Source organism: Hippoglossus hippoglossus, chromosome 11 (genome assembly GCF_009819705.1).
Source record: "Hippoglossus hippoglossus isolate fHipHip1 chromosome 11, fHipHip1.pri, whole genome shotgun sequence".
Taxonomy (NCBI): domain Eukaryota; kingdom Metazoa; phylum Chordata; class Actinopteri; order Pleuronectiformes; family Pleuronectidae; genus Hippoglossus; species Hippoglossus hippoglossus.
The window spans coordinates 9,025,357-9,039,274 of NC_047161.1; the positions used below are offsets into that span (position 1 = coordinate 9,025,357).

Below are 13,918 nucleotides of genomic sequence, written 5' to 3' on the forward strand. Positions count from 1 at the left end.
GAACACACAGTTAAAACAAATCCACTGCTCTAACCGTGTGTGTGAAATCATACACCAGTCACTATTGTCCCTTTAATTGCTATTATTATGCTGCTCGTAGATCATTTTTCAGCATTATCTCATGATATTGTGCACAAAAAAAAAAAAATCTGGATCCCCTCCGTGTTATTCAGAATCTTCCAGGCCTTCCTGACCTTCATCAACAAGCAGCTTCTGTCCAAAGATCTGCCGCTCACTGGATCTTAGCTTTCCTTTTTTTATGGCATTCAGAGTTCACTCTAGATGCTGTTGTTCATGAAAATGTTTCAGAAATGCTCAAAGCAACAGGCATTCCAGGATCAGGAATCACTGAGATCATGAGTAAGCATGTGTTCCCAATAAATTGCTCTGTACATGTCCGTTAAAGATGAAATTATAGCACTTACTGTATATGAAAAGTTCCTATCTTTTTCAGTTTCCTCTGTCCCTGATTTTAAAGAAGAATAAAAGCATCCTGTTGTTCTCTCTGCTTTGTTGGGCTCAGTCCTCTTGATTCCACCTCCTCATCAATATCCTGTGTCTATTATTCTCCACTCACTCTGACTCTCTGTCTCTTCACCCACTCTCCTTCAGCCTCCACCTGTTTATCTCAGCCCTTTCTATTTTACCCCTCCTCGGCTGCGCTGCTCCCTTCTTCATCTGCTCGCTTCGCTCTCATCCTCTTTCCTTCTTCATTGTTCATTTCCTCTCTTTCTCCCTCTGCTTTCTTCTACCCAACAATTTCCTCTGCATCCCCCCCCCCTCGCTCAGTCTCACATTGTCCCCCTTCCTCCCTTTGTCTCCTCTCTTCCCTTCTACTTCTGTTGCACTCTTTGTGACACTCTGAATGCAAGCATCATCTTTGCCGCGAGACAGTTCCTCCTTATCTAATTAAACGAAGATGATCTCAGTGTGAAGACATCATGAGAAACCCAGACACAGGCGCAGTAAACAGTGTGAGGTTTAGGAGCTGAGATTACATAATCTGAGGTTTGTCCACCTGTTCAGCCCGGTGGACGCTGCTTGGAAGAAAGGAGAAGAGGGAGTGATGGAGGGAGGGAAGGAAACACTGTGAATTCCAATTTTAAAGCTGACATGTAACCCTGAAGAATAAGTGAGTAACAAAAACAAAAGGACGGATTATTAGCATCACTACGATAGTAAACCACTGCGGCTAAAAATACTGTGTTTACAATTTATGCACTTCTGTGTGTGCATATTTGTGGGTATGTGCATGAACGGACAGAACAGGATTTATGCAACTGCACACATGCATCGGTTATGTAACATCGGATGCTACACAAAGACTCGATTTTCACACGACACTTAATGCAACGGACTGAATTACTGTTTCATGTCACATGCAACAAAATGGAGAAAAAAAAACGTGGAGTCAGTCAAGGTTAAAATGTGATTATTGTGTCTCGTGAAAATCGAGTCACGCTCTGTCCTTGACTTTATCCTTTGACAGCAGAGAGTCTTTCATCTCTTGAACCAGATCTAATTTTAAAGATAATTAATACCATCACACTCGGTCTTAACCTTCTCCAGTTGTTTCCCAGACAAGACGAACAAGCAAATTATCACACAGCGTCTGTGTTTACAAGCTATGTGTGTAATGTTCGAGTATGTTAATTTGCAGCCGAATGCCATTTAAGTTACATGAGTGAAAGGTGCATGGAGAATGTGTGCATTAAAATATACAAGCACGCAAACACACACTGGGAGGGAGATCTTGCAGAGCAGAGGAATTCAGTTTTTTTCTGGAGAATGATGATGTTAAGCAGAAGTCTTAAGCACCAGGGTTGTCCTTGCAAAAACGTTTCATAAAAAACTATTAAAATCTTCCCACATACCATTAGTCTACACGTTGGACAAATACATCTTTACCCTGACTCATCTCGCCAAACCTTTGTTGTATTTTCTCTTTTTGTCTCCAAGAAAGTCAGAGTGCCCTCTCGCAGAGATATTACCTTCCTCCAGTTGTTATCAATCTCTTACTAACTCAACCTTGGGTCCTGTGAATACTGAAAATATAGAAAAGAGGACTCAGTATTATAACACAAATATGTGGTGGATTTAGATAATCATCTTCTGACTTCACTCTTATTGTGAGAGAGGCCCCAAAATAAATTCACATTAAGTGAATAAGAATAAAACTTAATTATGTGCTTCCCCTGTGAAAAGGGTTGTTCGGCAGTTATCAACTGCTTGATGACGTCTTCGAGGGTAAACAAGTAGGTCGTAATGTTGACGTGAGTAATAATCAGACTATGCTCTGTAACATGTAAACAGGAAATTAATGGAATAGTCTATTAGAAACTCATGTTAACATCATAATCAATGGCATATTCAGAATAAGGTCAAGAGCTGGGAAATTGCTGTCCATGTTAATATAGTCCCTGGTTAAAAGATCAACACAGGAATTAAACATTTTCACTTGACAGCCATCAAGTCTCTTGCACAGTAAGTGCTGTTCAGCACAGGAAAATATTTGCTTGAACATAAAAAAACTTGAGCACCGTCTGTGCTGCTGCCTCGAAATGTCACATCTCAGAAACTCCCACCTTTCCTGTTTATCCACTACTTAGCAATTTGTTATCAGAATAACTCCAGTGCATGTTAATTACCATTTTAAAATGTCAGCCAAACAATGCTCTTGATACATCAACAAACACATATACCTTTAATGATATTATCGTAATGACCATTAAACACTGTTTTCTCAATAGATTATATAGATTTTGAAATACTGAGTAGAGAGAAAGAACCTAAAACTTCAAGAGTACCAATCTTCTAAGCAACATTTTTTTGTTTAATCCCTGAAAACCTTACTTTTTGGAGTAAAGACGGATTTCTTCTGGTAGCATTAAAAGTTGAGTTTGGCTTCAGCCATCAGAGACAGTGCAGGAGCGAGCTACTGTACCCTCGTTCAATAGTCCAGACTCCCCTCATTAAAGCAGCACAAAAGCCTAATCACATCTGCAGCGTTTTGATTTACATGCAATTAAAGTTTCATGTGAACCAAGATAAACCAGACGAGAGGAGTGGAGAGGAGGAAGAGGGGGAGATGAGAGAAGAGGAGAGGAGAGGAGGAGGAGGAGAGGAACAAATGAGACCACCGGCAGAGAAAGAGAGCAGGTGTGTGCAGCAACCAGGCACAAAATTAAAGGAAGGTTGGGACGCAGACAGAGAGAGAGAGAGAGAGAGAGAGAGAGAGAGCGAGAGAGAGAGAGAGAGAGAGAGAGAGAGAGAGGTATGGGGGAGAATAGGGGTGAGGAGCAGAAAGGTGAGGTGAGACAAGAAATCATTTGGCAGGAGAAGTGATGACACAGCACATCCATCTGGGTGGCAGGTGCCTGCTGTTGCTCCTTTCCAGAGGACACTAACTACCGGGGGGAGCGAGCTCTGCACCGGCATTACACTGTGATAATACTACACTGAGCCCGGCTGCCAGATTAAAAATACCACTGATCGTTTTCGCTAAAAATATAACTGCTTTACAAATAAAAGGTCCATAAATAGTTCATAGCTATGGTTTATTTTGGTCTCAAGTGGTGTGGTATTATGCAATTGCACTCTTATAGTCTTATTTACTGCGTTGTCAAAGACAAAAGGACCCCTCTCAACTCATTAAATGATTTAACAAAATTTAATCTCATATTCAACTGATCTCCATTTTTCCTTTCAGCTGTTGTTTAGCCGTGGCTGTCTTTCCTCAGATGGTTTAGTTGGTTATGTAACTTTATGGTTAGTAGCTCAGTAATCAGAGCCTGCGGCCTCTTGATATTTCCACGTGAAGGCACCGCTCTGAGACACTGTGATGGATGTATCTTGACAGGGAACAAACAGGTCAAGTATAGAGCCGAGCAGCCAAGAACTAGAGATAATTGTGTGCAATGGGAGTTTTAAAACAATAAGCTTGTGTTCAATGATGTAATCACCAAAGAAAAATCTGTCGTAAACACACGAGAAGCTTCTGCCGTGGATGTGGGAGTGTAAGTGTGTGATTATTGACACATCACCCAGACACACATTTCCAGGCGGGTTGGTATGAGGGGTAGGGCAGTAAATAACATCCTCATCATCACAGTAAGGGGGGAGAAAAAAGGGGGAATGAAAGCAAGAGGAGGGGGATGGTGCAATCATAATGAAAGCAATAAAAGGAGACCCATTTTCCTAGATGTGATCTGTGCCTCAGTCACGGCCGTCAGTGTGTGGACGCGTGTGTGTGTGCGTGGAAGAGAATTGCTGTTTGTGTATGTTCCCACACCGGGCTCTCAGAGGAGTTCAAATGAGTCACATCATCTTATCAATCACCCACTTACAGTACAGTAATGTGTACGTGTGTGTGTGCGTGTGTGTGTGTGTGTGTGTGTGTGTGTGTGTGTGTGTGTGTGTGTGTCTGTGTGTGTGTGTGTCTGTGTGTGTGCACTGCTTCAGGCCAAAATGAAGTCAAACATTGAAACCGCAGAGTAGTCCCACACACTCTCACTCACCGAATAACTGATAGACATCATATTATAACGATAAAGCCATGTTCCATTATCACAATCATTGTACTGTCTAGTCACATCAGTAGCTACCAACACACTTCAATCAATAACTCAACAGAAACATAGAAACTGACAAACTCATCCTCTGTTGTCTTTCCCAGATAAAACACTCAGTAGAGCAAACATGATATCTTAAACTAATGATATCTTCAACATAACAATAATTGTCTTGTGGTTGATTCTACACTTTCCCCAAAATTGCTACCTCACATTTGAGATTTTCACCAACTAACCAGGGAATAATTCATGGCACCTGATGAAATAAATTAGACATATTTAAGGAACTGATATCCATGTGTGAGCAAACCAGCCAACAAACCAGCGGAGCGGGGTGAAAACATAACCTCCTTGGCGGAGGTAATTAAATAGTCATCAGTTTGACACTGGTGACTGACATCCTCTTACTGAAAAGACACAGCTGGCCTGGCTGTCGATTGACTCCAACAGATCGACAGCTGGAGAAGCTCCAGGGATGATGTCAACAAACTCGTGCACGATCCAACAGACGCCCACGGTCCACACCTCCTCATGTGCTCCTTCCATCATGAGCCCATTTGCAACACACAAGAATATATTTATATCCCCCTCTGTACTTTTACTATCATGTTCTCCTAAACGAAAAGTGCAGTGCTACACAACAACAACATACAATTCTTTATTTCACTTGTGACATCCATATTAAGAATGATAAAATGTATTTGCTGTTACGTTGCCTTGAACTACATGTTGCCCGTACTGAAACCCACACAGATCACCACTCCCAATCACAGGAGAAGAAGAAAAGTCACTTACAGGAGTTCCTCTGGCTCCCGTCTGTTGCACCAGGCGAGGTGGACATCCCAGCAGGAGGCTTTTAGCCCTCACAGGACACCGCCAAATGGGAGGAAAAGGGGGGAGGCAGACAGCAAAAACGATTGTACACACCGAAAACTCCGCCGATCACAAGAGCACCTGCCCACCATGCATCCTCACACTGACTCTCACTCTGCACACATGCCCCTCCATACAAGAGATGCTCCAGGGATGCTCACACGCACATTCTCGTGCAGACAAACTCGCACACACTCTGAATACCGAGCGTCCTCAGGAATCCAGCAGCCAAGAAACACACACGTGCGTGTACGAATCGTTGCTGAACCAGTGTCGAGCTCCGGTGTGAAGACTGGCGAGGCTGACCGTGGAGCGAGAGAGAGAGAGAGAGAGAGAGAGAGAGAGAGAGAGGGTGGGAGAGAGAGGGGGGGGAGAGCGAAGATGAGTGGAGCATACCACTGGCTGCTGCTGAGCGAGGGAGGAGGGGGAAAGAGGAGGAGAGGAGAGAGGATGGAGATGGGGTGGGAAAGAGGATGTGTGCGTGAGGAGGAAGGGAAATAAGGAGCAGAGATCATTATGAGTTTGTGTGCATGTGGCTGTGCATGTTTCCATGACCCATGAATATTTGCATCGGACTTTAGAAGCCACACTCATGCCTCTTAACCCAGTCTGCATACTTTATTCACCTCTGCTGTTTATTTGAATCAGGGGCTGAAAGCTATTATAATAAACAGGGATGAGTACCTAATAAAGTGGATAGAGTCCATTTGCTGGTTTTCTCATGCACACACACACACACACACACACACACACACACACACACACACACACACACACACACACACACACCACACAGTCGAAACAAGCTTGCCCCAACACGCCGCCCGTCTGCCTCCATTGCCTGAGGGCAGGGGTGGGGGTGGGGGGGATAGGGGGCATAATAATCCTCCTCATTAGCATGTCGCTTTGAAGAGCATCCCAGTTCCACCTCCTCCTCTCCTTCCCTAATGTCCTTCACTAACTCCTCCCCTCTCCTTTTCCTCCGAGATGCCCACTGTTAAAATTGCATGGAATTGATGGGAAGGCGCATTTCTCCAGCACCCAGTGATATAGAGCACTGTGGATGTTCTTATTATTGCATTTATCATAAAGTATGAGTGTTTCCTGTGTCACCAAATGGTTTCGAATCAGTGCGGTGGAAATGTATTAAATACCTTCAATCAAACAAAATATGAGTAAAAGTCACAAAAGTCTAGTGAGTCACTCTGAGGAGAAATTAAACCCTCGAGCTTATACACAGACACACAAACGCACACAACCGAGACACACACACACACTAAATCCACATAATGTCAACTCCAGCCTTCATCTTTATGACACATCTTAGTCCCCGATGCCTGAGGGGCCGTTGTGCAGGAGGAAAAAATAACAGAAGATACAAACACCAGCAGCCACAATCAACAGCTTCTGGATGCAGCTGTACGAGTCACACTGCAGGGAGTGGAGCAGAAATATCATAAGCTCCTTAATTAGCTATGGCTGATTATAAGTGCGCCACAGAATGGGCTGTGCGAGGGTTGAAAAGTGCACCAGCTGGACTTCAGGGTGGACTCCTGGAACATGACATCAGCACAAGAAGACAAATCACTAGACTGATAATTGGAAGCTTTTTGCTCACATCGCGAACCAGCGAAAAACACTGCACTCATCAACAATACGACCACAAGTATGTGTTGCTTAGCGACTCCTTTTTTTAACTGTTGTTATTGAATACAATATAACAGTTTATAAGGATTTTATTAATGCATTAAAAACCTGTCAAATATACTCTTACATTACTGTGTTTTTACTATTACAGTAAATTCTGCAGAGAGAGTGCAATGTGCGGCCAATTGTGCTGTGGTCGCGTGCAGTATGCATACAAAAAAACATTTCAAGGTTTTAACTGAGGATTTCTTACATATCTCTCACAAAGCCAGCAACTGCCTGAGTCCCGCACTGAAATGTGAGAGATGTCAGCCAACATCCAATCCCCTTTATCCCCAGCACTCCAAACCACTGACGAATGATAATGCCTTGACAAGTAGGAAAATGTCAACCAGTACATAAACGCGATTGTCCAACGAAGAACTGGGTGACAAATGTCTGATTCATCAGCCATGGGATGGGAGTTCAGGGGTATGATGGATATAAGACCTTTTTTAGAAATAGTCTGCAGAGATGCGGTTTGCTTACTTCATAGAAATAGTTTTAAGCTTTGTCTGACAATTATGAAGGGAGAGACGAGTGAAATTCCCAGGAGAGTAACCCTTCATATTTCCCTGCCAAGTGGATTGATAATAGAGAGACAGGGACAGCATCTGGTATCTTCTGACAAATCTTCCCTCTTATAAGAGGACTGGACTCCCCAAGTTTCTGGAAATATGCTACCCCCCATTTGTTTGTTGTATGAATTCAAGAGATGGCAAATTATTACACATTGTTCCTTTAAGCAGCATTGCCTGACAGATAATGAGATTTCCCATCAGTCTGTGAACTGCTCATAAAGTTTATATAGCAGCACATTGAAAGATGCATGCATAGAGAGACAGAGGGATCCATATCCTTATGATTCAGAAGGAAATTTAACTTTTTCCTACTTTTTTTCTGTGCAAACAATACTTCATTATTTCAGCTCTTTCACTTTCATGACTTTGTTTTACCACGTTTTCAATTTGCCACTTAACCAAGCATCACTGGGACTTACCAACACGAGAGGCCTCTATTGATAAAAAGCGCAGAGAGTACTGTGGGAACCGACAGATGAGAATGAGAACAAAGACACAAAAATACAGTCGCCTTGGAAACTGACATTCTGCTTTTCGGTTTTATGTAATCTATGCGCAGACGTGCCAAATTCTCCAGGCTGTCCATAAACTTTTCAACTTTTCGGTCCAAAAGCCTAAAAGAGTTGAGAGGCAAACAGTCTCTTCTGCCATGTGATTGACGTCATACAATTAACTGGGGAGCTGACCTAATCTATTCTCTCAATAGGAAACAAAATAAACAAAATAGGAGTATTCATCTCCCTAAATATTTAACCCAAAGTAAGCATATATGGTAAAACATGTGATGAATCAGTGCTTTTATTGGTTCCCTACATACTTCACTTTTCAGCTTTTGGTTAGTAAACTTCAGTCTCATGTCAACAACTGCAATTGGGACAAATTTATCTTCACAAAACATGTAATCTTACAAATCGCTGCCCTTTCAAATGGTGGCTAGCTGAGAGCTTCTTCTTAAGACTTTCACTAAACACTTTCCTATGAGGAGTGGTGGGGATGAACCTGTTATTGTGGAGGACATGACACAAACTAAAGTGGGCTGATGGATATATATGGATAGATTTGAAGGCTCAACTACCACTAGAGGGCTTATTTTTCTGACTTGGGTCTGTTCATGCAATAGTCTATTCCAAAAATCCACTGATAGACTGAGTAGACTGTCAACTTGTGTTGTGTTATGTGGATGTTAACAGGTGAGACTAGACACAAACACTGGACTAAGATGTTACTGTCACTGCTTCAGCCTTGGCAACTATTTTTCCCTCAAGTGGGAGACACTGAAATCCCTGATATTGCCGAATTAAATTCCACCTCAGAGGCTGACATGAACACTTAATGGTACTAACGGCAGTGTGTTTGCTACTGAATGGCAGACAATGGCAGTATCCAACTTTCGCATCCACTTACAAGCCAACTGCCTTCACCCCTTCCTCAAGAGTGTGTTGTACCATTATTTTATTATTTCATGTTCAGATATGGTAATGCTCCATCTCTCTCTCTCTCACTCAAATAGTCTGTGATCGCGTGCAAATCTGCTGCGCTCCTGCTCAGAACAGTTTGTCTGCACTCAGATACTGTTGCTCGCACAAATGCGCTTCAGTTTGAGCACTTTCTCCTCACGCTCAGACTGCTTCTGTGAGATCTCGCTCTTGGATTTACGTCCAATCCCCCTGCAGCGGCAGAGCGAATTTGCACACAGGAGCAAGTTTACAACTGGTCGTGAGTGGCCTGCTGTAGTTTATACACCCATCTGTGAGTGTTTAAATGTGTAAAATAGAGAGCTCACGATTAACGAAAAAAGAAACTGACATTGTCCAAATTCAATTGTCAGTTGGCCCCTGCATGTGGTTATTCTGCAATTACTCTGCAGCAGTTTGTTTTGTCCTTCAGTGTGTGTGTGAACTAACTTTTATGCCGGAGTGTTTCTAAATGTCTTTGCTGCAATCTGATGAAGGCCAGCTCGTACAAAAGGTGGGAAGTTGTTGCCAGGCAACTCGACACCTCAGCCAGTTCTCTTTAGTTTTCCTTTTTTCCCCTGTTGGATCACACTTTCTTTGACATCACCACAAAATAAGAGCAGTGTTGTGCTGCTTCATAGTCCCAGAGTATCTCATTGCCAGTGAAGTCAAACATAAAAAGACAGAGGGGTTTTGCAGGGGAGAAGCCTGAAGGGTTGGCAGCGACTGCAGGGATTGGATCCAGGGGAAAGTGGGTGGAACAAGCAACTAGGGAGAGTTAAGAGATAGAAAAGTGAACGATATAATATAATGTAGAATATAATAAAATGTAATATAATGACTCCAGGAGAAAACCTTGATAGTCTCAATAATTACTCTCCTACAACAGATTAAACCCCAATAAAGTCATTTTTGAAAATTGCCTTTAAATTGGATGTAACTTAACACTCTTCCATCATTGAGTATTCAGGAAATGTATAGATATGTTAATTAGTGCCATATCTATCTCCATCCATCTCTCAGCTGCTTTCCTGTTGCTCCGTCTGTGCTCATCAAACAGACAGACTGCTGCTTGTTTTGTTTTGTCAGGTACGGCCTGCTACAGAATGTCAATGTATTAAAGGTAAATTTAAAGTAGTGTACGTTTACTCCAACATTATGTTTAAAAACAATGAAACACGATCATATTAGACTTAAACTCTATCAACTTTTTCTGCTTTCTGTGATACGTCATCCTTCTTTCCTCCTCTGTCTCCGCTCGTCACTTTTGCGTGCATGTATTTTCTCACTTCAGTGCCCACATATGCATGTGTGCACTTGACAGAGTTGAGAAAATTCATGCAGGAGGCGACATGCTCGACATTTTAGCTTCTGTCATGTCGTCTGGCTTCTCTCGCGTCATCAGGTCCCATCTGCGGGGGGTCGCCGAGCTAGAGGGTTGACTGACACATTTTACGGCACCTGTAACTGTTTCTGCCACAGTCCTGTCAAAAACAGGACAGTGACTCGACAGCTGTGAGAAAAAGAGCAGCAGAAGTGAAGTAGACAGAGACCTTTACGTCTCCTCGGCTGCATTTGATGTGGATGGAAGGAAATCCACTCTGACAAGAAATGCACACATCCTCCCAAGAGCCAAGCTCCACAGATAACGTATGTTTTAATGTTGCCATACAAATACACAACTCCTAAAACATGCAAACACACACTGGTTCCTCTTATTCTTATGTAACCACACTTTCTGACTAAAAGAACATTCTTATTTAGAGCAATAGCCTGCAGGAGCAAATGCTGGAAGAGAAATACAACACACGGAGAACATTCATTCATATATACACCAATGTTGAGACATAATCTGACTCACAACACACACACACAATTTTCAAAGTTGTCACAGGCACAGTGAGCGTGTGTCTAGATTCCCCCCGTGGGGCCATCTGTTCTTGCTCTGGCCAATTTGAGGACACACTAACTTAGGAATCATTAAGGATGCAATATGGCTCCAATGTTAATCACCAGCCTTCATCCTTTCCACTGAAAGTGAGCCACTGAGAATACCGGGGAAGAAGGGACAGCGTGTTGTTTACAATCTGTTCAGGGAAGCAAAATTGTATCGAACATTTTCAGAACAGTGGATTTGACTGAAGACAAAAGATGTAATGAAACGGACAGGGCCGGTAAAAACTGCTTCACATTGAATAAAGAATAAGTCTGTGATCTTAAAATCCAAACTGCAACACTGCGATATTATAAACCTCACCTCTACTGTGCCAAAGTGTTTCGTACAATCTGACATTTGGCGTTGAACATCTGAAACGCATCTCTCAAGGTCACATGTGCGTGAATGCGAAGCGAAGGTCGTGGGCCAGAGTTCACTAAAGCTGATCTCCACACATATCCACAGTGCGATTTGATTTGCCACAGAAAGCAAATGTTGTACTTGGCCGCTCACTCACGCTGATTGGTGGTAAACTGGGATGTGAAGGTTCCCCACTGATACAAACATGACCTGGCCCTCAGAGTTGTGCAGCAATACAATCAAAACTGATGAAAATCCACATTGATGTGTGTTTAGCGATAAGGGCCAACTCGGCTTTCTTAAAAAAGGTTTTCATTTGCATTGAGTGGGTGCTATGATTTTGGTCTTTCCGAGCACTATTGATTGCCGGGAATTTTGATTGATGGAGCTCATCCAATAGCATTAGCATTATACTGTATGTCTGAAAAAAAAAGAAAAAGAGCTATAATGTAAAAAGCATGAAATTAATTTAGATTTGTATTTGTCTGTATTAAATGTTTTCTTGGCCTCATGGTTTGCAGAGAGAACAGATTGTGAGTGAAGTTTTTCTCATTAGCTCTTCCCACTCAGCACCTCCCTGCAGAGGCCTGCTGCCACGTCCCTACAAAACCACATCCTGAACTCAATCCTACACATTTAATCTCCTCCCCTCATGTTTTTTTACAGTGACACCATCTCTCTCTACAGCGACTTGAGCCTCTACCCTCGTTATCACTTTGAAGTTTCTCCATTTCATGCCAAAGATAACCTTTTTGATGAACTATTACACTTTGTGCTAATAACTGGTTGACTAATGGCTCATTTTCTTTTGTAAAGATTTGACAAGATATATAAATACAACATGAACAACTCAGTTATGCATGACTTAAATGCTCGTTAAGTCATGCATATGTGAGCGACATTTTTACTGTTATCGACATCAATTATATTTGGAAATTAAAGCATCAATTAATTTTGACTTTCAGACAGCGATGCAACTGCCAGCCCAGCGCCTTATCTGAAAGTTATGTAAGGCCGATCACAGCACAAACGCTCAGATTTACGCCTAATTTATTTCAAGTATGTACAAAACACGGTGGAAAATGTGACTATACCGTGAGAAAATGATAATTGCTCATGAAAAATGCATAACCTGCAGTTTCCTCTTTGTCCCGGCTGCTGATAACAACCCGAATAGGCTTATTAAATCAGTGCAAATATCACAAGCCTAACAATGCAGTGTGGTATCTTTAAATTTTGCTCTTTAACACAAGTCCCGGGTCACAGAAAGAGCAAGAAAAGAAAAAAGGGATTTGGTAATTACCCTCGTCGCACAGCTCGATGATTTGTGGATAAATAAGCCCTCAAGTTTCCGCTGAGAATTATCTTATCTGTTATTACTCCACTTCTTCCACCTGATGCTTTTGTGATGCCGCACAAAACAATATTCTGACCTCCAGCTCACACAACCAGAGGAGAATTGGTTTGCTCAATCTACTTCCAGATGCAGAGTTTCCTCTTGTGCTACTTTTAATTGGTTTCTGACTTGTGCAGCCACTGAACATGTTTAATTAGAATTTAATGACATCGGTTCTGGATGACTTGAAGCTGTGGATTAATGGCACCGAGTTGGTAGGCAACATGTTGCATCTTTGTTTTCATTTTCGGTTCAGCAATATCGCACTGAACGGCCACACAACAGAGGAGAGTGTGTGTGTGTGTGTGTGTGTGTGTGTGTGTGTGTGTGTGTGTGTGTGTGTGTGTGTGTGTGCGTGTGTTTACATGGACTGGACGAGTCTCATGCTGGCAGAGGTCTGTTTATCTCAGAGATCTGAACAGCTGGAGCAGGTGTTTTCTTTAAGAGGTGCGTGCTCGGTATAAAAAACACACTGTTTGGCAACACACTGCATAACAGCACAGTGCTGAGCAGAGACTTCAAGATGGCACGAGATAGATAATCCATCACGCGTCCACTTTCATTACTGTCAAATGTGTAATAATTGTGCTGTAATGCAGTGCAGCGCATTTAAATCAGGCAAACTCTCACTGTGATAATAGGTTTACTCTTGACAAAAATAAAAACAGACAGGAATCTTTACCATTTTAATTTGTTCGCAAAGTTCATCTTAGATCTTTTTTTTTTAAGCTATAATGAAATCAATAGAAACCATTATCTTGGATGAACAGTTTATCAGTCTAAAAATCAAGGGGCCTGTAGAAATGTTTCTCAATTATGTCAAACATGCACAATTTTCAGTTGATCAGCTAAAGATTTTACCAAAACATTACTTTGTTACCTGGCTATGGCACTTATTGTCACAGGACAGCGCCATCTAGTGTAGGTAAAAGAAAACACTTGCTCTGACAGGGCGTCAGGTTAATTTTTACCTGTGGCCAAAATACTGTGTATCGGTAAATGATACTGAAACAAATGCTAAACAATAAGTGTAGTTTTCCACTGGCTCAGCAACGGGCCTA

General features: G+C 42.2%; 1 protein-coding gene across 3 annotated transcripts in view; it reads right to left on the reverse strand.

Annotated features, from left to right (window-relative positions):
* The window catches only part of dtnbp1b (dystrobrevin binding protein 1b), a 29,858-nt gene extending 24,086 nt beyond the window's left edge, over positions 1-5,772 (reverse strand). Inside the window, exons 1-2 of one of the 3 annotated variants that reach the window (XM_034600248.1) lie at positions 5,649-5,769; positions 5,367-5,442 (exon numbers count right to left, since the gene is read on the reverse strand). In XM_034600248.1, the coding sequence (XP_034456139.1) occupies positions 5,367-5,412 (46 nt within the window). In that variant the 5' untranslated portion in view covers positions 5,413-5,442; positions 5,649-5,769. Of the gene's footprint in view, positions 1-5,366 lie in introns of all 3 variants that reach the window. The other 2 variants (XM_034600247.1, XM_034600249.1) reach the window with 2 other exon arrangements.
* Positions 5,773-13,918: the final 8,146 nt, after the last annotated feature.